This window comes from Capra hircus, chromosome 10 (assembly GCF_001704415.2).
Source record: "Capra hircus breed San Clemente chromosome 10, ASM170441v1, whole genome shotgun sequence".
NCBI lineage: Eukaryota > Metazoa > Chordata > Mammalia > Artiodactyla > Bovidae > Capra > Capra hircus.
Genome location: NC_030817.1, coordinates 55837316 through 55862178, shown reverse-complemented (window position 1 = coordinate 55862178; position 24863 = coordinate 55837316). Strand labels below are relative to the sequence as shown.

The window sequence follows — 24863 nt, the reverse complement described above, 5'->3', positions numbered from 1 at the left end:
CCTGAACCCTATTCTTCACCCATAATTCTAGTAAAGGTTCTAGCTGCTATCTCTGAATACAACCTGCAATACAAACAAAAAAGAGAAATCAAAGATAAATGAAGTGTCAAATGTTGGCACTGCTTCTAGCTCCTCCTTTGACACCCAACTAGGAATTAGACAACTGGGCTTCAGGCCCTGCTCTGCCCTGTCTGGCCATGTGGCTGGGGAATTTGATGCCCTTCTCCAGACAGCAAACAAACATTTCATTTTCTGTTTGTGAAATCTTTTTAAAAGAATGCATGAACTAAAATTAGCACAGACTCCATTTTTTCTTCCTTCCTCTCTTTTGGCCTCCTTCCTAAAGGATCTTTACTAACCTCCACCCACCCCACCCTCCTAGACAGGTCCCTGGGCATGCACCTGGCAGAGGAAGAATGTGTCCATCTGTGGTCCTCTTTTCCCCCCTTTTCTTTGTGAATTACATCCCTGCAACATCACGCCCCTTCCCCTGATGGCCTTGATAGTGAAGGAGCTGAAGACAGCCATAGGAGATGGCCTAAGGGTCACTAGCCTCATTTCTGCCTCCCTCCCTGAAAACCTTCTCCAAGGGATCACCTTGCTGAGTGCGGATAAGCATCATAGTCATCTCTCTCACAGTTGGCCACTAAAACCAGACTGCAACTCACTGCCCTATCTTTCCAGTTAGGAATCATGCTGTGTTACTGAAGGCCTTGTAGACACTTACAATTAAAAACAAGGTCGTAAATCACATCAGAAATTAAAAAAATATATTTGGGTATAATTTTTTAAAGTGTGAACATCTGCCTATAGTTTAAATGTCCTCCAGGAAAAAAACCAGAAGGCAAACAACAAGAACTTCCATAACATGAGTGAAGCATTTTCCTGCCAGGTGGAAACCTGAGTGGAACAGGCAGTCTCAGGTTCTTCCCTTTTGGTAGTGAGTCTGGCCACTAGCAGTTTGCTTCTGATTTTGAGTTGAGAGGTGCTGGAGGGGAGACCTTACCTGTACCCAAAGACCTGAACAGTATGTGAGCCAGGTCAGCTTTTCTTCTGGAGGACCCCAGGTCGGTTGTCTTTAGGACTACCACACTTACTAGTCTTAATGAAAGGGAAACTTCTCAGAACCATGGGAACTGCCAAGAGACCAGAGCTGGTCAGCTGGCCTGGTCTCCCCAGGTTGATCTGGTCCTAGGGGAAACTCCAGGGAAACAGTCAACAGACAAAGCAGGTGCCAGAGAGAAAGTGCTGCCAAATGGTTATGCCAGCCCCCTGGGAAGGGACCGGGCTCTGCATCCAGGTGTGGAATAATTGCATGTGTCTGCAACATCTGATGGACAAAGTCCAAGCTTGTCCCGTTAGTATTTTGGGAGCAGTTTTCCCACAGTAGCCACCACTCTTTCTTTAAATACCACTGGAATAATCTTTTAAATGCTATTTCTGTTCTTTTTTTCCTGTATGTCATTCCAGATTTATGCTACAGATATCTATCCATCCATCTATCCTTTATCAGTGGAGAAGGCAATGGAAACCCACTCCAGTACTCTTGCCTGGAAAATCCCATGGACGGAGGAGCCTGGTGGGCTGCAGTCCATGGGGTCGCTAAGAGTTGGACATGACTGAGTGACTTCACTTTCACTTTTCACTTTCATGCACTGGAGAAGGAAATGGCAACCCACTCCAGTGTTCTTGCCTGGAGAATCCCAGGGATGGGGGAACCTGGTGGGCTGCCATCTATGGGGTCACACAGAGTCGGACATGACTGAAGCGACTTAGCAGCAGCAGCAGCAGCAGCAGCAGCATCCTTTATCAGAATCTACTAATTGCTATTTCTATTTGATAGAAAAATTCTTAAAGATGTGTCAAACTCTTAAAAACATATATAGGCACTCGAGTGTCTATCTAGGAAGCATGGATGAAGAACAGATGACAGAATTTTTCCAAAGATTTAATTAGGTAGAATTGTTACACTGTAAAGTCATGTGACATGAATCCTGTGTGTGTCTGAGGAGGGTCTGAGAGACCCACTGCTCTATTTGGTGGGGAGTCATGTGGGAATACATGCTGACTAGGGGCCCCACTCACCTTTATTCTTCCGCCAAACTCATGTGTGCTGGCCTGGAAGCAGCTAGTGGTACATGAGCTCAATGCCCACTGCTTGGTCATAGAGAAAATGCTGTATCCTTCTCCTCCCTGAACATCTGGCTGCTTTTCCCCATTTGCTCAACTAATCAGTAGAGCCTGCTGGTCAACAGCAAAATGTACCCTAAAAAGATACATCAATTCTAATGTAGGGCTTCAAACTTCAAGTCCTTTTAAACAGAGCTTTTCATTGTTCAGAACAGCTTGCTGTTGCTTTTCCAAGACTATCTGTCATTTTGGCCAAACAACTTTAACTGGGCTTAAAACTCAAAACAGCGCCATCTAGCTGCGTGAAGGTAGCATTAACTATGGCAGCATATTGGAAACTGGCTGAAGGAGCTCCTGCTGGTACATGGCCACTGCTCTCTTCTCAAGGAGGAGGATCCCAGGGACAGGCTCCACTTCCTAACTCTGGAAGCTGGGGCCCCAACACTGTATTGACCTTCCCTGCGTCACCACTTCTCTGCTGCTGTGACCTGTCACTAGGCAGTCCCTGCCAGCAGCATTGGGCTGGCTCTTAGACACACCAGAAGAGGCTTTCCTAACCCACCTGTACACACCTCTGGCTCACTATCTTCATAGAGCAGTGTCTGCATATTCAGGAGTGACCTTTGTAAGAGCATATCCTCTTTGCTCCAAAAATCAGAGGCATTAGCACAATACTTCCCCTTTCAGAAAGCAGAGGTTTAAGTCTTTTGTTGAAAGAGATCAGAATGAACTCGCATATCCTTCACAGGCTCTCCTAGGGGGAGGAGGTCAGAGCCAACCAAGTTAGGCTGTTACGTGCCAGGAAAAAATGTTTCACGATCCCGAACTTCCTGTTGCACCCAATTAGGCTATGGAATCACTTTCTGATTGTCAGCATATTCTAAATATTATCAACCTCTACTGACAAGTTAACCTACAACAGGAAACTCAACAGACAGAGTATATTCCACACTGCATTATCTTTATTAGATATATTTCATCCCCAAAGTTTATATAAAGCCCAGTGACTCACCATCCATACATTTGGTTTGGCTGATTTGGTTTATACATTTTGTTACTATGGGTGAAAGCAACGTTACAGAGAGTTGATTTGTGTTTGAATTTTTTGCTGAAAGCTTGATTGTGAAAATTACTAATATCTAAATTGAAGATCAGGATAAAACTGAACTAAAATGAAATGTAAATCTAGATGTGTCCGGAGGTTATAATCCTGACCCTGTATCACAAACATGGGTTTTATTCCCCCACAATGAGCACAGCCTTTAAGGATTCATCACTGCACAAAACTAAGCTATACATAATATCTAAGCTCTTATGAAACATCACTAATTATGATTTGTTTCTATAATAAACAAAATAATCTAGCAGTACAAATACAGGTTTTAAATGCTACAAGAAGAAATGGAATATAACAAAGAGATGTAATGAGTAATCTACCTCTGATTCTAACATATTCTTTCCTGTTGCCTTATGAGCTATATTAGGAACCCCCGGAGACAGGGCAAGACACTGTAGGAATATGTTTGATATATAGTTGGATTAAATAACAACCTAATATATCAAACATATCACACAGAGGCCTGCAGAAAGGCATCCAGGTCTGACTGAGCTGAGAATGGGGCACAGCACTGCAAGCTGCAGCCACGGGAGGGGGGAGGGGGAGGGAGCCACTGTGGCACCTCCATTACCTGTCTGTGGAGCACAGGTGTGTCTGTAGGCATGGAAACGGCGCCACCAGCGGTATCCTAGGCACATGCACCTGGGCTCACTGACATTCTCATTTTGCCTTTATACCACCTTCCCAAGCAAACGGTGGATCCAAAGATGCCAATTTGTTACTTGTGTCTGGGCGATTCCCGGTAAAAAGAGATGCTTACATTTTTAAGGGCCCAAGCTGGCAACATACCAGGAATCATCTTTACAAACCCTGGACAATTTCTATTTTTAAAACAGGCAACCTGGGAATGTGGTGGGCAAAACACAGAGATGAAGACATTGCCCATCCCCCAGACTCCCTCAAAGCAGTGGAGCTGCTTCCCAGGTACAGAAGCAAAGCACATTCACCCAATCTTGGGTGCCTGGGGTTTTATGTAGCGTTATCAGGGACACAGGTATAGAAGCAGTGGCCTACTTACAGAACCCTGAGGATTTGTGATTGATTAATTGATTGACTTCCATTTCGGAAGGGGATGGGAAGAATTGGTTGGTCTCAAAAGACTGATTGATTATGATGTCAGATTGCGATTTTTTTTTTAACTGGGGAGAAATTCCTTCTTGAATTCAAGAAAGATACTTTATTGCATGCAGGCATTAACCACAGAGCTGATGGCATTCCCAGACAGGCACAGAATCTGGCTTAGGGTGATGGGTTCTTCAGAATGGTTTTATAGATAACACAATCCATGTGGTGGGAGCCTTTGTCCCTGGCTGGAGTGAGATTTTTAATCATTTTAAATACTCAGGAAGGGCCAAATACTCCCTCATATGAAGATGGGAGTGACACAGAGTAGGTACCCCCAAGGAAGGGACTCAAATCAACACTTATGTCAACTGTGACCCTGGCTTTCCTTATAAACCCACACTGTAAGCAGAAAGGCTGGGTGATCCCAGGGCACTGGGGGAACGCACACCGGCCCAGTTCAGCAGTCATCACTAACTTTTAAAGTGCTATTATTTTTAAAACATTGTCTTACGAAATTTTAAGACATAGACCCTCCCACCACCCCAGTCCCACCATCATCCTTGCACATTCCCCACCTGTCTCCTTCATTCACAAGTGTTTCTTTTAACAGTTGTGATCATACTGAGTACAGGACTCCACATCCTGTTTTCTGGCATAACTTAATGTTATGCCAGGAGTATCTTCTTCATGCTACACAGACTGATCATCCATTATTCCGAACAGCTACATACTTGTCCTTCGAGGAGACACTCAGGGGCACCTCCAAATTCTTGCTGCTTTGAATTGGAGGAAAGGAGCAACTCTCTCATGCACACAAGACTTTTATCCTCTCTGGATTTCCTCCTCAGGACAGATTCCCAGAGGTGGGATTAATGGCTCAAAGATGATGGGTAAATCAAAAAACATCCCCGATGCGACTGCACCAGAGTTCCTGATACTAGGTAGGCCAAGAGGACTGGAATGGGCTAAACTGCCACCTGGAGCCCATGCAATGCTGCTTCTAGCTCAGTCGAGGTCACCTGACTCTGGCAAGTAATTTGCCTCTGATTCCGCATCCCTAGAGCAGGGATGCTAATGCTGCTGCCTTGTGGACTTGTAAGGACCAGATGAGTTAATCTATGTAAAATGCTATGTACCTAGCATGTGCTTGGTACTCAATCAGCGTGAGGTGTTTTTTTTTTTTTTTTTTAGCTAAGGCCATAAGTTCATGGATCCATGGAATAACTTTTGTTACAGACATTTCCTAGGAGGTAGCAGATAAAAGTTCCAGAAGTGTATTTTTGGTGATAGTGATATTACTAAGTCTTACGACATGTCAGGCACTATTTCTAAATTATCTAATGTTATGTCAATAATGCTATGGGGCAGGAACTCTAATGACCTGGTTTTTCAGATCAAGAATCATGAGATAAATCAAGAGCTGGACAGAGGGGAAGCAGAACTGAGAGCAGACAGAGCTTGGGAAGATCCTGACAAAGGACAACAGGACTGGGATTGAGACAGGAGCTCTTAGAGCTTGGGAAGTGGTGGTGTAAATTAACGCCATGCTAATTCTCCAGCAGAAAGAGCAACTGACGCGGCTGCAGCACTAGCAGACAGAAGCTTTCCCCAGAGGATGGGAAAGTACGTGGCAAATCAGAGAAGGAAAAGGACAATGAATTAAGTTTAAGCCTCAAAATCACAGTTAATGGCTGCCTGCTTCTTAGCTGAAAGAAGTTTTCCACTCACGCTGAACTTATTTTATAAAGCAGAAATAAAGTCAAGTCCAGAAGATGGAGTTGCCCTTACCCCTACACTTAGCTCTGAAGTTTGCAGAGAAAAACTTGGTTAAAATCTCGTATCACCTAAGACCCTCAGGTTAAGGCCAGTAAAGAGGACCTTGACAAACTTAAAAACTAGAAGCCAAAACCCTGAACTTTTGAGTTCAGATGAGAAATTCTAAAAAAGGCCTTTACCAAATTTAGAGTGACAATTAGGAGACTGGCTCTAAGAATTCCAAGGTTTTAAGAATGTTTGCAAACTTAATAGAGTGCCTATATGCCCATGTGTATTTTACACACATCATGAGCCCAAGAACTGCTTTTGAGCACTTTGGTGTATTTTAGTACTCAAACTCCACCTTTTTTTTTTTTAAATTTAAAGGTACACTTTTAGGCATATCTAAACTGGAGATCCAACTTTTTTTTTTGAGAAGAGCCAGATTTTACTTCCTAATTGTATGTGGGTCCTTGGAAGGGAGGTGAGGTTATCAGCAGGGACTTGCTTGACTAGAAAGATGGCTCCCTTTGGTTCCACCATCTTCCTGGTGAAGACAGACATGGGGGAGACGGGATTATGATTTCTTTACAAGGTTGGGCTTTGTCCCCCAGAGAGCACCAGCGCACCATCTTTTTACATATTAACTGTCCTCTCTACTGCACTACCTTAAAGTATCTCTTTCTTTTAAAAGCCTTTCTCTTAACACACATTTATGATCTTAAGTTCTCAACATTTATCTAGATGACAACCATAGATGGAGAGAACATGCCAGTTAACCACAGTCTCCAGCATGTACTGAAAAGAGTCTGTTACTGGGTCCACTTTTGAGGTTCACATTACTCTCTGCTGATTTTTAAGGAAAGGAGAGGCCCAGCACTGCTACTTTTGGTAAAAAGCATTATGGAAACCAGAAAATTACAGGGAGACAGCCTCACATTCAATTACTGGGGCTTTCTATAGAAAACATCCAATACCTGCTTCATATAATAGTGAAACAAAAATCACGATTTTGTTTCAAGAAACACCTGGATTCTTCCTCTGGCTACCCAAAGGCATCTCTTGGGGTGATTAACTGGAAAGACCTACCCTTGGGTTTTTTTCCATACCAAGTAAAAAGGTGCTAGGCAGGCAGAACAGGTTTGCAGGTTACTAGTTCCCGCACAGGTAGGGACATGAGCTTGCTGAAGCCCACCTGGCTCCACTCACAGCCATCCACTGGAAGACCTACTGGAAGACATCAGACAAGCAGCCACACGTGGACACTCACTTTCGGTTTTGCTCTTGGCTTCAGTTGCTCTAACTTCTTAGCAGCAGCCTCAATGGATGCTGCAGCCCCCAGTAATTCTGTTTCTGCAATGACGGTTGGGTCTTCGGGATCCACCCACTCTGTTCCTAAAATCAGTCCAAAAAGGGTCATTCTTGGTAGCAGCGGACCTCAGGGCAGTGACTTAATTGCAAACAATATCGGGATTTGCATGCAGGCATGCTCCATAAGCCGACCAGCTGCATTCTCCTAAGGGATGTTCTCCCCAAGCTCTCGTAGAGGTCAACTGCGTGCAGTGGCCTCCTGTCTGATCCTCGTTTTCCAAACCAGTTGTACAGACAGCCCTACCACAGAAGCAACCATCAATGAGAGCTGCAAAAATCAAGGTCTTACAGACCGAGGCTAGCTTGAGTTTTACTCTGATTTGTAACTTAAAGCTCATGAATGCAAGTCAGCATCCACAGGAGAAATGAGATCATGCTGAGCACAGAGATTTGTTTTTCTCTTCTGGGAACTCATCCTCATGAGTTCCCAGAAGAGAACAACCACTCCCCTCAAATGCAAACAAAGGGAGATTGGTTAGAAAACCCTTCCCGGGTGAGCTGATTGCTTCCACGTACAATGTATCCAGATAGCACCATTTCTAAACATGAAGTGTATTATTTAAATAAAAATAAATATTCAAAGAAAAATACAGAAGAAAATGGATGGCAAGACCCTTAAAAGAGAAGTGAACAGTTCTAGATGGATTACACCATTTATGTTGAAGCACTTAATGCATAACTGGAGAAAAGGCTTGTTTCAGGAGGATATTACTTTTTAAGTCTAACTCTACTCCTATTAGCCTTTAAAAAGTTCCTCACTCTACTCCTCTGGCTGTCAAGAAAAGGCCTGTGTTGGCTGCACATTCTCTCTGCTCAGCTGGCTGTCCAGGCTGCCCCACAGGATGACATGTGAGAATCCAGCCTACCTTTCATGGCCTCTGCTGCCTGGATGAGCTCGGTCACGGCGCCTGCCACGCGCTTGGAGAAAGCAGCCAGCTGGTGCTTGAGTTCTGGTGTTGGTTTCTGAAGAATCTATGTGTGAACAACACGTCAGACATGAAGGAAGATGGCAGCCACTGTGACAGGAAGCCCACTCTTGCGGGTGGATGCAGAGCTGGACCCCCTGGTTTGAAGTTGCAACTCTGTCCCTGAGCGACTTCAGAAACTTCGGGGAAGCACCTAAGACTCACTGGCCTCCAGTTTCCTCACGTGAGAAATGAGTTGGGGAGCAGGGGTTCTCCTAAGGTCTTTCTGACATACTTCCCTGAGATCATAAGGGAGATCAAGTTCTTAGTTGTTCTTCTGTTTGTGCCTAAGACAAATCTACACACACGAAAACTACCCAAGGTGAAAGAATGCTCTGAGTGAACACAAAAGCCCAGGGCCACAGGTCATCTGGTGCTTGTGACAAAGCAAATATGGGGCCAAAAGACACGTGTGGGACTTAGGTGGGATCTTGGAGGGAAAAATCCTCAAGAGGAGGGCTGCTCCTAAAAGGACAAGTCATTTCCAGGGTTCTGACTGCAACCTCTCCTGGGAGAAGTCCTATGGACTTTCCTTCTTTTAAACCTGGCTTCAAGGGGCTTTAAACTTGCCTTTTTTTTTATGGTGTTAAAAAAGATCCTAAAAAATATAACCCTAATCCAATTTAAAGGACATCCTCCAGCTGATTTCTTCCCAAATTAATTCAAGAACAGAACTATGAAATAGATGAGCATTCCCTACCATCCTCCCCCATGGATTTACATCTGACTTACACCTCCCTAATCTTGAAATTTCCTTCTTTCAATACTCTTTTCTGCATCTCTTACCCATGCTTTACAGGGGTCCTGCTGAGATTTAGAAATGCTCAGATATTCAGGAAGAAAGCACCACTGCTGATGACTATGGACAGTTTCGGAACCTCTGAGCAGTAGACAAAGCATGGGCGTTGGCTTTGTCAAACCTGTGGTTCAAACTTGGCTCCACCTGCTCCTGGTTTGTGACAATGGGCATATTACTAACCCCCCTCAGAACCTGTTTTCTTATTTGTAAAACTGTAGTGATGTTTACTCCTTAGGAGCGGCATAAACATCAAACGGAATCACACACAAGAAGTATCTTGCACAATGCCTGGAGCACAGCAGGCATTCATGAAATGTTAAATTCCCTGTTTGGTGTCCTATACCCTTTTCACATGGCCAGGAATTGTACTCTTTCACATGAGTTTGCAAAAGATGTCTTTTGAATCCAAAAATTATAAGAGAATTTTAAGAGAAGCTTGGTGAAAAGTCTGGGGTTGGGAGAGTTAACAGGGTTACACATTGACCAGTCCCAGACATACCAGTGCATAGAAGACGTTATGTTATACCCTTGAACTGATCAAAGGTTCTTGAACATCACTTCCCAGGCACCTATCCCTACCCTCCTTCCTCTGGCACTCTTCTAGATTTCATACTTGTTACTGTTCTGAGCTCAGTTCTGTTTTTCTCCTTCCCTCACCCTAGGACCTACCTACACATGTCACCACGCAGATATTAACTCAGCACAAACCTGTGAATGAGTGAACAAATGAATCAAGTACAACTGTCTTTGTTTACAAATAACATGAATGTCTACGAAGAAATTTCTGAGGCATTTGTTAAAAAATCAAGGAAAAAAAGGTAGAATAAATGTGTTTATTAGCAAGGTCACACGGTAAAAGGTCAATCTACAAACACCAATTATATTTCTACATATTACCAGTGAGTAAAACAGATTTTCACTGCCAATATGCTATTACATATTAGCAGGGGGAATTAAAGTTTTAAAAAAGCAATACCACTTACAGTAGCATAAAGATCATGACAGACCTGTTAAATTCGATAACAAATGTGCAAGATGTGGATGCTAAAAACTATATTATTGAAAATATTAAAGAAGACCCACAAAAATGGATAGACATAGTATATTCATTGATTAGAAGATTATTCAGACATCAATTGTTCTCAGATATCTCCATGATCCTAGCCAAAATCCCAACAGGATTTTTTTTTTTAAGATACTGACAAGATGATTCTAAGTGGTATATAAAATGCAAAGGACCTAGGACAGCTAAACCATTTTGAAAAAGAACAAAGTTACAAGTCTTACAATATCTGATTTCGAGACTCGTGATAAAGTTGTAACAGTGATCAAGACAACATGATATTGTACACAGACACAGATCAACGGACCAGGAGAGAGTCCAGAACTAGATTCAGTCAGCCATACTGGTTGACTGATTGAGAACAGGATAATTTTGTCAACAAACGATGCTGGAACAATTGGATAGCCATAGGTAAGAAAATGAACCTGACCCTTTCCTCACACTATATGCATACATGAACTAGAAATGGAGTAGAAATCTGACTGTAAGAACGAAAACTGTAGAATACAGGAAAATAACCTTAGTGATCTTAGCTTCTTAAATAGGGGACAAAACACATAAATTATGCTTTAAAACTTTAAAAAGCAGGAACCTGCAAGTTTGTCTTAGAACCTTAAAAACATTATGCTACATGAAAGAAGCCAGTTACAAAAGACTCCATGCTGTATGATTGTGTTTATACGCAATGACAAGAACAGGCAATCCATAGGGGCAGAAACAAGATCAGTGTTGGCCTTGGGCTAGGAGTGGGGCTGAAGGGAATGAGGAGAGCTAAAGAGCATGAGGTTTCTTTTTGGGGAGAAGAAAATGTTCTAAAATTATTATTATGGCCATAGTTGTATATAGTGAAGATCAAGGAATTGTATGACTTAACTGGAAAAGTTTGTCATGTGCCAATTATATCTCCATAAGGTTGTTAACAAGAAGAGAATTAACTAGGCAGGCAAATGAAAGAAGAAAGCAAGGAAGCTGGTAGTAAAGTATGTCACTCCAAAATATGCCTCTTTGGCATACAGATTGCTTTCAGTTGGTTATTTTGAGAAAAATCAGACACAGGAGATGCTCTGAAAACAGGGAAATTACCCTTTGAAAGGGAAATATACATTTATAAAAGAAACCTCCTTCTCTGTACCAGTAAGAGAAAGCTGACTCAAAATCACAAGAGAATGCTATCAATGAAGAAGGCTCTGACTTGGACTTCCCCAGTGGTGTAATGGAAAAGAATCTGCCTGCTAATGCAGGGGACACGGATTCGATCCCTCTTCTGGGAAGATCCCAAATGCCCAGAGCAACTAAAACTATGGGCCACAACTACTGAGCCTGTGCTCTAGAGCTCACCAGCCACAACTACTGAGCCTGCATTCCCTAGAGAAGCCACCGAAATGAGAAACCCATGCACCACAATAAAGAGTAGCCCCCATTTGCAGCAACTAGACAAAGACCATGCACAGCAACAAAGACCCAGTGCAGACAAAAAAGAAAAAATGCTCTGACTTAAATCTGCTAACAATCTTAACCCTCATTAACCCTGCTTTTCCTGACCACCTGCTCCAACCAGCCTCCTCCCACCATATACACCTTTCTTTTTTTTTGCCTAAAGGCAGTATATAATCGGGTGGCTTAGACCAGTTTGTGAATTACTCGTTTTTTCCCTGGGTAGCTTCCATTTATCCATGGGGTACACATGTGAATAAAATTTTGTTTCTTGTTCTCTGGTTAATCTGTCTTACAACATGCAATCTCAGGCAAGAACTCAGAGCAGAGGGAAAATTATTTTTCTTCCCCCACACTGGGGTATAATCCTAAAAATAACTTGATAACCTTGGTGAACAATCTGCCTGCAATGCAGGAGACCTAGGTTTGATCCCTGGGTCAGGAAGATCTCCTGGAGAAGGAAATGGCAACCCACTCCCATATTCTTGCCTGGAGAATTCCCATGGACAGAGGAGCCTAGCAGACTATAGTCCATGGGGTCGCAGAGTCAGAGCCTGGCAGGCTACAGTCCATGGGGTCGCAAAGTTGGACATGACTGAGTGACTAACACACACTTGCAAGTAAACATTCAGTTCTTCCTAATGTTTAATATTTTAGATATAAGACATATATTAGTTGCACTTTCATTTTTACTCAAGTTCTATCTGCACTTTTTTGTTTTTGGTCTGCATTGCTGTCATTTTTTTCTCTTTAAATATATATTTGTCTTCTGCTGCCAGACACTGTTGGACTTCCTTGGTGGCTCAGATGATCAAGAATCTGCCTGCAATGCAGGAGACCTGAGTTCAATCCCTCGGTTGGGAAGATCCCCTGGGAAGATCCCCTTTGGCCTCCTCGCTCCCCTCTAGTGTGCATTGTGAGTTTGCATTATACGTTAACTGATCTGCCCAAGAGCAGAAATAGCTGCTCAACCATAAAGATCAATTTTTCTCCTTCTGATGCCGCCATGTAACTCCTTAGAAGATAAAATCCCTTTCTCAGTCCTGTAACGGGTCACAATGACCCACTACTCACACTGTGTACATGCAGACTTCTTTGGTGAACTTTACGTACAGTGTCAGTATACCATTTCCCTTAAAGACAGAGATGGATGCAGAGTAGACTGAAGAGATACTGGGCCACACCTAATGAAAGTTCTCAGCTTAAACACTTACAACCTTATTAATGCCACCAGCATTAATAATTACTTGTACTCTGCCTATTTTACAAGATTATTGTTTCTTGCATTACCAAATGTGTGACTGAGCTTCAGATAAAACTAATAATGACTAGGTGAGTTGAAATGATTGACCAAATATATAGTGCCAGGACATCAATGACTGTAACAGTGTAACTCATGATATGGGAAGAAGAAACAAGAGGGAACTGCATCCTGGAGCATAACAGACTAGTAAATCAGGCGGTCCAGAGGCCTCTGGTTACTGTTAACAGCACCTGGTCCTATAATAGCACACTGAGTGGCCTATCAACAAAATCCTGGCCTGACCTGCAAATGAGCATTTCTAGCGCAGTGGAACAAGTTGGTCACAAACTGCCTTCCAACCTCTGGTTGCAATTAAAACTGGAAGGGAAGGGAGCGTAAAATAAAGAATGTTGCCCACCATCCAGGCCTGTAAGGATTAAGTCATTCTCCACTAAGTTACTGACCTACAATACATCCTGAAAGAAATTCAGGGCAAGGGTGAGGCCCTTTGCGTTCCAGGAAAACCGACTGAACTGATCCTCAGAGAATTAGATATTTTCAGGAGATTTTGAAAATGAACCTGAATTCTTACATCTTATACTGTGAAAGCACTAAAACCTTTAACGAAGATGTCTGTTCCTAGTCACTAGCAGCAAGCTTCTCCCGAGATGAGTGCATAATTGTATGTACTCTCTTCGCTAAAACCACATATATTCTGATGCCCGCCTTCTCACTTACCTCTTCAAAACAGTTCTCAGAGCTCTCTGAGAGACTGTCTCCCAGGATATAATCCTCAGGTTCACTCAAATAAAATTTTTCATTTCTTTGATTGACTATTAATGTTTTTCACCGACATGACAAATAACTCGTGCCTATAAAATATAGAGAACTCTAAAAGTTCAAGAAGACAAAAACCCAATTAAAAAGGGCAAAAGATCTGAACAGAGATCTTCTGAGAAGATATACAGAAGGCAAACAGGTACATAAAAGATACTCCATGTTGTAAATTAAAACCACAGTAGACTTCCCTGGTGGTTAGTACAGGGGGCCAGGGTTCAATCCCTGGTCAGGGAACTAGATCTCACATGCCGAAACTAAGACCTGGTGCAGCCAAAATATATACATATTAAAAAGGAAACCACAATAAGATACCACCTCATACACACTAGAATGGATAAAACTGAAAAGACTGACCATTCTAAGGGCTCACAAAGACATGGAGAAATGGGAACTCTCATATACTGCTGCTGGAAATAACCACTTTACAAAAGAATTTAGAAAAGAATTTAACTTTACAAAAGAATTTAACTTTCCTAAGAAGTTAAAAATGTACCCATCCTATGATATAAATATTCCACTTTAATATATTTATCCAAGAGAATGAAAACATATAGGCAGAAAGACATATATAGGATGCTCTTAGCAGCTTTATTTTTAACAATCAAACCTGGAAACAACCCAAGTATCCATCAACAGGGAAACAGATTAGAGAACACCATGTAACAATAAAAGGGGTCAAATTACTGCTACACATAAGAATGTGGATGGAATTAAAAATACTGGTGCTGAGTGAAAGAAGCTAGACAAAGAAGAGTACGCACTAGGTGATTACTTTCATATAAAAGTCTGGAAAGGGTAAGCAAATCTAGAATAACAAAATGCAGATCAGTGGCTGCCTGGAAGTTTTGAAGAGTAATGGATATACTCTTTGTTTTGATTGTGGTGATGTTTTCACAGATGTATTCAAATATGAGCACTCAAACGGTAAACTTCAAATAAGTGTTTATTGTATGCTAGCTATGCCTCAATAAAGCTGAAACAAAAGTGAAGGGTGTGGTAGGGAGATTCACTTAAATCACCCAAGTGGAGTGGTGAAAGCCTTCCGTCTTTTAAAGAACCTTGATGGAATGAGAAAACCACTTCTGTATACACTCTGGCTCTAAGAAAGTCAACGGCCCTGGCAACAAAGCACCCTATTTAGACAAGGCAGAGCAAAGGAGTTCTATTTTTATGCTGCAATTAAGTCAACATGATTTCTAATAGCAGGAAACAGAACAAAATTAAAGTGCAGCTAGTGAAAGTGAGGGTAATTTTAACCCTGCTGAAGAGCTCATATTGTGGGTTAGCAGCAATATTGAACTGTGGTCGCTGCAGAAGCCAACTGGCTGCCTCTCATCCTGCAGTAGAAATCCTCCACAACAAACCAGCTAACAGCAAATGCAGAAGGCCAAGACTGCTCAAACAGGCACAGCTAAAGCTGCATAAAGTAGCTCCCAGGGCAGCAAGGACAGGGTTCTGCCTAAATTAGATCCCTCTGTTTATAGAATGATAACTGGATTCTCAACCAAACAAACAAAACATTCCCCAAGGAGGGGTTCTCGATTTGGAGTTTCTAAATTCCCAAAGGATTGAGGGGAGTGTCTGGGAATCCTCCTAACAGTTTAAGGACATTTATGTTTATGTGCTGATGTTTTTCTGATGAGGGTAGGGAGATGGCAGGAAATGGGCTTTTAGCTAATTCAGGGAGGCCCAAATCTATCAAAGGTTAAGAAAGCTGAAATCATGATAGTTATTTGTGCCTCAATAGAGAAAAATAGGAGAATGGTATCGGTAAAGGGTATAAAATTATTATTGAGAGTTTTTTTTTAAACAAATAAGAATCTGAACCAAATAAGACAAAATATTAATTAACAAAGTTAGTTAATTATAGATGGTAGACACACAAATGTTGACATGGTTTTCTGTGTTTTAAGATTTTTTTTTCCTAAAGTAAAACTAAAATATACAAACCAGCCAAAACAGGTGAGGAATCCTTGACTCTAAGATATTTGAACTGAACAAGCCAGAGCAGGATACCTTCTCCCACATTTTCATGTGTCTAAATTTAAGAAAAACAGCCCCTGAAGAGGATGGCTGAACTCCTTTGGACCACTTAAAAGTGATCTCAGTTTATTCCTCTAAATTGCCAGACACTTTCTTCAAGTGAGGAGGAAGGCAGAATGGGGAGTATGGTGTACGTGTGTATGTGGGTGTAAATCTCTAGTTTTAACTGCTTTTTAATTCACCACCCTCAAATAGCTTATCTTAGTATTCTTTCCCTCTTACCCTAAAGGTAATTTCCAAATAAATCTAATGTCTTCTCTAAATTTGCAATTTGGCTTTCTTTATCTGACTCTGAGTTCCCTCAGAAGTGGACACTAGTGTCTATGTCTGTGCATTTCCAATTTCTTCATTTCTTCTTGGGTCGGGGCTCCACCAGCTCTGTCCTAAGCGGTCTTACGGCTCATGGTCCTCTCATGTGGAGAGCTTCCCTGGTGGCTCAAGCAGGAAAGAGCCTGCCTGCAGTGCAGATGTCGGTTCTATGCCTGGGTTAGGAAGATCCCCTGGAGAAGGAAATTGCAACCCACTCCAGTATTCTTGCCTGGGAAATGGACAGAGGGGCCTAGCAGGCTGTGGTTCATGGGGTCACAGAGAGTCGGACATGACTAAGCAACTAAGCAGGCATGCCTCTCATGTGGAACAATCTTCCTCATACTTAGCATTGTATTAGCCCAGATTTCTTCCAAATCTGTTTGGAGAAGGAGTGAGGGCACATGAGGTGAAATGTGAGCTTATTTTCAGCTGTAGGACCAAGGAAACTACCACTGTCTGCAGCTTAGAGGATGGAACGCTGTCACAGAGGTTCCACCGTTTTCAGTTAGGAACTGGTATTTTTCATGTTTATGATAATGAACATTGTCTGGATGTTTCCTTTCTGTATTTTTATTGGAAAATATCCTTTATGGAATATGTGCAAGTCTCTAAAGAGACAAAAATATATGAGCTAATGTTTTAAAACAAATATTTGATGTGATTTCATTCTTATCTCCTTGGACATTAGAACCATCAGCACTTGTCACCATAAAAAGGCAATAACATCCTTCTTGCAAAGCATGAGACCATTTCTGTACACAGTATAAAAGTTTTCATGTCATCTAGCTTTTCTTCCTATTAGTGATTTTAACTTAGCACCAGCGTTTTTCATACTGTAAATCTCAAAACAACTATGGGGAAACAGGACATTTATACTTCTACTTTACTTATGGGTTACAATGATAATAATTGTATAGAAAAATAAAAAGAAATTCGGGTGGCAGGCTTCTAACAGACACATCGACTACCACACAATCAACTAAATTAGGTCTGAAAACATCAGGTTTCAGAGTCCTGTCTCTTTAGTAAACTCAGAAAACACCAGGGAAGTGGGGTCCATGGAAAGAGGCGAATGGTCGCTCCCCTATCGCTAACCTCTGGCCTCAACACGAAACCTCCTAAATCACAGGTGATGTGGAGTTTCCCTGTGGAATGTGTCCTTCCTGTTCCAGAAGAACCTGCTGATTATCACTAGGGCTGATGCCTGACAGTCACTGTGTCTGTGCTAAGTCGCTTTAGTAGTGTCTGACTCTTTGTGACTCCATGGACTGTAGCCTTCCAGGCTCCCCTGTCCATGGGATTCTCCAGGCAGGAATATCGGCATGGGTTGCCATGCCCTCCTCCAGGGGATCTTCCCAACCCAGGGACTGAACATGTGTCTCTTATGTTTCCTGCACTGGCAGGTGGGTTCTTTACCACTAGCGCCACCTGGGAAGTCCAACACAGTCATTAAGTGGCCATAAAGCTGGGGTCCCTGAGTGTGTGGCCTGGAAACGGCTTCTAGGTCTTCCCTCATGTTCACTGAGACCCGGAATCCTGGGCTTCTTCTTGAGCAAAGAGGCCGACCATTCTCCCTGGCCCCCACCCCCAGGAGGCCTTGTCTGCTGCCATGCAGGGAGAAGAGCTGTGGAGACAGGAAGCGCCTTGGTGGATGCCGCACCTGGTTCCCAGATACTGGGAGAGGGGCTACAAGTGGCTTGAGGTCAAGGAGGGGCCCCTATGAGGGCTCCCTTTTCCTTCTCCCTTGGGAGAAACCTCTTAAAACAAGTGCGGGCACCTGTCCTTCCTCATGCAGACAGAACTCACCCTGGACTAGCGGAGAAGGAAATGCAACATCTTCACTGTTTGCCTTGAAGTCCGCTGCAGCTGTTCCAAGCGGCTTCATGGATTTGGCAGAGATGCCACTGCTGGTGGGCCCCAATGCAGTAACATTCTCGTTAAATGGTTCACCAAGAGCAAAGGTGTGCAGGGGCCTGGACCTACTAACCCTGAGTCAGTTGTCAGTGCAACACAGATACGGACATAGGAGTGGGAAAAAATATGGATTAACCAAGAAACGGACCTGGAGGAAACAGGTGAAGTAAGGATCCCTCCTGTGAGTAAGAGGAAGATACCAGAATTGTGGTGCTGGAGAAGACTCTTGAGAATCTCTTAGATTGCAAGGAGATCAAATCAGTCAATCCTAAAGGAAATCAATTCTGAATATTCATCAGAAGGACTGATAATGAAGCTGAAGCTCCAATAATATGGCCACTTGATGCAAGGAGCTGACTCATTGGAAAAGACCCTGATACTGGGAAAGATTGAGGGCAGAAGTAGAAGGGGCAGTGGAGGATGAGATGGTTGGATGGCATCACCGACTCAATGGACATGAATTTGAGCAAACTCCAGAAGACAGTAGAGGACAGAGGAGCCTGGCGTGCTGCAATCCATGGGGTCACGAAGAGTAGGACCCAGCAACTGAACAACAAAGAAGTATTAAATGACTGAGACAGAAATCAAACCATAGCAGAGACAAGGAGAAACAGGGGGTCAGGGGAGAGCCCCCACTTAGGAAGCAAGGTGGGCACTGTTGCTGCAGCCCCGCACCTCTGCACCTCCGCTCAGCCAGGACGGGCACCTTACAGAAGTATTTCAGCAAAGCGTGTAGCAGACGTGAGCTCAGCCAGTGCCCTGGCCTCCCCACAGTCTCACTTAATCCTGAATAAGCTGCCTGTCTAACATCTGAGCAAACTCAAGTCCAGAGATGGTGGTTGTGCAGCTAGTTTCTTGGCAGAGCCTGAATTTGAATTCGACGGTTCTAAACCTTAGCCTGTTTCCACTATGCTTTCTAATGTTTAGACATAACAAGATTCCATGTGTCCAGAACAGATCGTCTCATCAAGAAAAAGATACCTTTTGGAAGCCTTACTGGCTTCATTCTCTTTCTCATCAAGAAAAAGATACCTTTTGGAAGCCTTACTGGCTTCATTCTCTTTACACTGAATTTCCTGCTAAGTGTACTCATGGGCTGAAAACTTCAGTTTCAACACAGAGAGCTCGTTTGGCTAAGGGAGGCTCATGCCTGCAAACGCTGACTGACCAAGATGTTCTCACCTGGCTCACAAGCAATATACTGGCTTCTACTCACAAGTATTCAGGCTTTGGGAGCCCAGTGTGAGGAACCCCAGACTGGTCACTCTAACAAAAGATGCACTTTTGTACTGACCACAGTTACTGGTGGCTCAGCGGTGAAGAATCTGCCTGCCCATGCAGGAGACGTGGATTCAATCTCTGGGTCAGGAAGATCTCCTGGAGAAGGAAATGGCAACCCACTCCAGTATTCTTGCCTGGAAAATCCTATGGACAGAGGAGCCTGGTAGGCTACAGTCCATGGAGTTCCAAAGAGTTGGACACAACTTAACAACATGACTAAACAACAACAGTTACCTGGGTGAAGAATGAAAGTGATGCTCCCTTAGGAAACCAAAAGTGCTTAACATCAGAGGGAAATTTAAGTTAAAGAGAAGGCACTGAAATGCTAGGATGGGGACAGCTGAGAATAATAACTAGGGCATGGTCCCAGGTCTGTCATTAGTAGCTGGTAACCTCAACCAGGAGGCCAAACATCTTTGAGTCTTGGATCCTTCCTTTGCCCTGTGAGCCTCATGTGGTTGCATGAAAGGAGAAAAATTTCAATGCCCAGAGAATCAAAAGGCTTGACAGTCTTTGATGGATTTTTTTTTTTTTTTTAAGATTTGGGAAGAAGCAAAAGTAACGAAGGGAGGGGAGCTACCGTCAAGTCTCTCCTGGGGTGTTGTTTATGACTCCTGAACAAGCTCTCTTCCAGACCTCCCCCAGTTCTTTTGGATTTGAATGGCACCTCTCTCCAGGCTATACCTGTATCTTGTGAGTCGGAGCAGTGAATTGTGAGACGCTTTTTGGCTCAATCTAGTCCAAGCCTTGCAAGTGGAGCTTTGCATGAAGCTCTAAGTGGGATTTTCCCAAGGAAAGGATGCTTAGCTCCTCCCCAGCCCCAGCCCTGCCCACGCCCCTCCTCACCACCAAAACGTGCTCCAGGAGGTCCAGGTAGCCGAGGGTGCACTCCGTCCCATACCGCAAGGCTCTGGTGCGCACCTCCTCACTGACGTCAGGGTGGAAGGAAGCTTGCTGGAGAAACAAAGGAATGTCACCTTAAGACAGGCAGAACCAGGAGGCAAGTGGACCAGGCGGCCACGTGGTCCTGTACGTCCTACCCGTTTCCACTTTAGGTTCTCTGACAAGTTCGTGTCTTGCTTTTTCCAGTGCCGAGGTGCCAGACAAAAGCAAGTGAATCTGGCCCCTTTTTCCTTCCTTTCTCATCACGCCGACCCTCACATCTTTTATTGAAAGGAAGAAATTCCTCACTCTGTGACCAGACCACACTGCGGTCATAGCCAGTCTCCTGACCGGGCCCACTGGCTCCTGGGAACCTTCAGAGAGTGAGCTCCCCAGCACCCTCAAGGTGCCATAAATAACTCACATTATACATGTCGAGATAAGCAAACCAGGACATATGGTTAACACAGCATCTGGCCCCCCTTCTTTTTGTACTTGTGACCTGCTGACTTGAGTTACTCAAGAGATAGCATTTCACATGGCCACCAGATGAACTACATAACATCCAATGATGTTTGAATTAACAATGACAACTTTTAGCCTAAGGATGGGGCACCCTGGTGTGTGTGTGTTTTTTTTTTTTTGCTCAGTCTGGCAATCCTACCCATTTAGCCTTTCCTGCTATAACTTCACTCTGGAAAGAACTTGAAGGGGCTTACAATACAAAAAACTGCAAAAAAAAAAAAAAAACCCACAAGTCAGGACAAACACAAATCACACATTAGGATAAAAGGTCAAGGCAGAAGGGGAAGAGTGACCTGTCTTCGTGCTTCCTCCAGTCAAATCCTTCTTCCCAGGGAGTGGGGGCTATTTGGAGAATACCTGGAACTTATCCTTACCTGCCCCCCAATTTGAGTGGCCAGCATCTATCATTTATGAGCCTGGTTTTATTCATCTGAGAACTAACAGGCCAGGCCTTTAACTCCTTCCACACTTTCATCAGCCTTGCTCCCCCGTGTCTCCAAGTGTGAAGACAGAGCCCAGGTCTGGTTCAAGGGGGAAGACGAGGGCTATGATGCTCCTCTAGTAGGTAATGCGCAAGGCCCTCATTGAGAGCTGTGTGGGTGCTGGTCATCACTGCTGGTGACTCTAACTTGACAGAACCCTCGGGGAAAGCAACCTAGCAATAACTAGAAAGTCACACCATTTGACCCACTAATTCTACTTCTGGGAGTTTTGCCTAAGGATATTATCCAAAGCATAGAAAAAACCCAGAGATGCCCAAAGATGTTCACTGAAGTTGATGATTAAGGAAAGTGCAGATAATCTAAATAGCTAATAGTAGGGGAAAGAGTATATTCATTAACAATATATTTCATGCTCATTAAAGAATCAGTTATAATGACTTATAGTGACAAAGAAACAGTCATGTAACATTAATCGTAATTGGAGATATGAAGTTGTGTCTGATAAGGACATATGAACATGAAAGCACGCTCAGAAAGAAATACACACTGGAATTAGCTGGGGGTGTAGGGAAGTCTGTGTCCCCATTGGAGCAATTAATGTAATCCTCCACGTCTGGGAAGATGAGTCAGTGTGGGTCCTACTACACTTCTGTTTCTGCCCTGGCTGCCCTGTTCAGCCCAAAGGTGATGTTCATATATGGCCATGTAGCCCTCTGCTTGGCACACAACTGTTCGTCCTTGGCCCACCAACTGGCATGCCTAGTTTTCTATATATTTACTGTACACCGTTTCTGGAAAGCTGCCTCATTTCCTTTCTGCAAGGGATGGGAAATACCAGAGACCACAGGAAACGTAAGCATCAGTAAGTCCTATCCTGAGAGGAGTCTCTGGGCTCAGCAGTGACCTTGTCAACAAGTCTCGTATTAGCATGTGAAGCTCTGGCTGGATGGCTTGATCCAGGGCGAGATCACAAAGAAGAGTCAGGGCTAGTACTTTAATCCTTAACCTCTTCCCTTGAAGATGGGAACCCAGAGGAGGAAAATCGGAGCTGTCTTCCATTTCACATCTGTAACATGGAGACAGAGGTTCCCGTTGTTCATCAACCATGGTGACCTTGATCTCTGTGACTGGGAGGCCACAAGGAGCAGAAACAGACTGGCCCGGAGCTCAGAAGTTACGATCTCAGTTCTGGTTCTGATTGTGTGACCTTGGTCATGCCACATAATCTCTCCAGTCAAATTAGGAGAATTCCTAATTAGAAGAATTCCCTTACCCTTTCCATCTAGGATCGAATGACAGGACATACACACCTGCCCTTCCAAAACTATGAGGTGCTCTGCACGTGAACCGTGGTGGGGCTCACTAGCCATATCTGGCTGGCAACTACTGCAGTGATGGAGGTTATAATCCAAGCAGAATGATCACTTCTACCAGGATAGATCCCATTGAGTGCATCAAAACTGTACTTGGGAGACTTCCCAGGTGGTCCAGGGGTTAAGAACCTGCCTTGCAATGTAGGGGACGTGGGTTTGATCCTGGGTCAGGAAACTAAGATCCCATATGCCAAGATGTCAAGGGGCAATTACGCCCTGATGCCACAGCTGTTGAGCCCACGCTATCTGGAGCCTACGTGCTACAACTAGAGTCTGCGTGTCGCGAGGAAAGATCCCTCGTGACGCGACTAAGATCCAACACGAACAAATAAATAAATAAAAAGAAATAAAGTAACAAAACTATACTTGGGGTCTGAGGAGAGAAACTCCCTGGCCCAGCACATGTGGAACTCGTGACAGTGGCCCCACCCTCTTGTCACCCTCTCCTCCTCCCACCTGCCCTCCCCCACACCCTGGGGACCAGGAAATGCAGTGTTGTTTCCCACACCCAGCCCTTCAGCCTGACTGCCTCGCCCTGCCTCTGCCCAGGGACACCAGCCCATCCTATCCCTGCCGAAGAACAGGAGAAGCCATTGTCCGACCCTGCACCAGCTCTCCCCACAACTCACTTCACCACAGAGAAGGGCCTGTTCCCAAGGACCCCAAGGTGCAACAGCTGCTTTTCCCCTTCTGTGGTTCATCTCCATCTGCTGACCAGGGTGGTGGGGGTGGGGGGATGAGGGGGTGGGGTAGGGGTGAGGTGTCACTGATCCATCATGGGGAGAAGTCAGGGTCCCAGGGACATGGCTCTCCCCAGAAGGGTGCAGGACTTGGGTGGGGCTGCTCAGTGGGAGCTGGGGGGCCTCTTATGGCTCCTTGGCTTAACAGATGTAAAGTGAAGGTTATAAAGCTCAGGTCTCCCCAGCTCTCTCCAGCAGCACCAGCTCAGGGCAGCCGCCCCTACTGTCTTCCTAAGGGTTGGAAGGGCTTCCCCAAGATGCCTGGTGCTGTTTGGTTCCTCTAACTCACTCCCTCACCCAATCATGGCAATACCCTTCCTGGTGCAAAATGGCCGATCGAGGAAGCAGGTAAGGGCACAGGCTGATGAGGGGTGCAGTTTTCCTTTGGAGGGCCTGGGACAAAACCTCACAGTCCTGCTCCCCTACTGCAAGAGCAGCCTCTACTACAGCCCCTATAATAAGGTGTCCCCCACCTATTTAGGAAGAACTGAGAGATGAAGTGGGAGGGTAAGTCAGCAGACCAAGTCCACACCCTCTTAAATACAAAACTACCTCCAGAGTGTCACCTCCCATGGCTGACGGGCACACCTGCCATCAATGTGCACTCATCACACAGGCTAGGGTACTAAGCTGCTCACTCCTACACATGGCCAGCCCCTCTCCTTCTCCAGACTGACTGCAACAGCTCAGCCATGACAGAGCACCACCCTACCCACCCCAATCAACGCCAAGGCCTTTACCTTGCAGGCCATCAACATGTCCGACAGAGCACCACCCTACCCGCCCCAATCAACGCCAAGGCCTTTACCTTGCAGGCCATCAACATGTCTGACAGAGCACCACCCTACCCACCCCAATCAACGCCAAGGCCTTTACCTTGCAGGCCATCAACATGTCTGACAGAGCACCACCCTACCCACCCCAATCAACGCCAAGGCCTTTACCTTGCAGCCATCAACATGTCTGACAGAGCACCACCCTACCCACCCCAATCAACGCCAAGGCCTTTACCTTGCAGGCCGTCAACATGTCCGACACGGCCTTCCGGCTCAGATTGGCAGTGGCTATCACATCCTCCTGTCGACAAGAGTTCCCAGCGGCCACAGCTTTGGCCGTTGCCATGGTGATGCCTTTGGTCATCCTGATGGATTCTTCAGGTGATGATGTCTTTTCAGGTACCTCTTTTGACTGGAATACCTGGAAGTTAGAAGTGGAAGAGCTGAAAAAAGTCAAAAAGGGAAAGACGGAAATAACATATGCTTCCCCTACTGGCTGCAGTGCAGTGTCTGAAACTGAGCCAGCTATGGGAGGAAACTGGTCAAATGGCAGGAAATGAAAAATGTAACTGGAGCACAGTAATATCAGTCTTGCTTTCAAAATTCCAGTGTGGATAAGCCCCACACACCTGTCTGCAGCATTCCTGGGGGAAGAACGTGGGGCGGAGAATGATCTACACCATTAACACGCTTGCCTTCGAAAACTGACACTCCATGTGCATTAACTCCGCCCCTGGGGTGGTGGGTGGGGTGGACTGTGCAGCTTCCCAGATCTTCTGGCCCATTCCTGCTGAT

At 44.5% G+C, this 24863-nt stretch overlaps 1 protein-coding gene and 1 non-coding gene across 4 annotated transcripts in view; both read right to left on the bottom strand.

Moving 5' to 3' along the window:
• Window positions 1–24863, bottom strand: part of TLN2 (talin 2) — a 498389-nt gene that overhangs the window by 14769 nt on the left and 458757 nt on the right. For all 3 annotated transcript variants that reach the window (XM_018054292.1, XM_018054294.1, XM_018054293.1), the window contains 4 exons: window positions 24304–24489; window positions 20176–20283; window positions 8305–8410; window positions 7338–7462 (listed from right to left, as the gene is read on the bottom strand). In XM_018054292.1, the coding sequence (XP_017909781.1) occupies window positions 7338–7462; window positions 8305–8410; window positions 20176–20283; window positions 24304–24489 (525 nt within the window). The remainder of the gene's footprint in view (window positions 1–7337; window positions 7463–8304; window positions 8411–20175; window positions 20284–24303; window positions 24490–24863) is intronic.
• Window positions 3590–3730, bottom strand: MIR190A (microRNA 190a). Its single transcript, NR_129623.1, has one exon. It is a non-coding gene; the product is annotated as a microRNA 190a (primary transcript).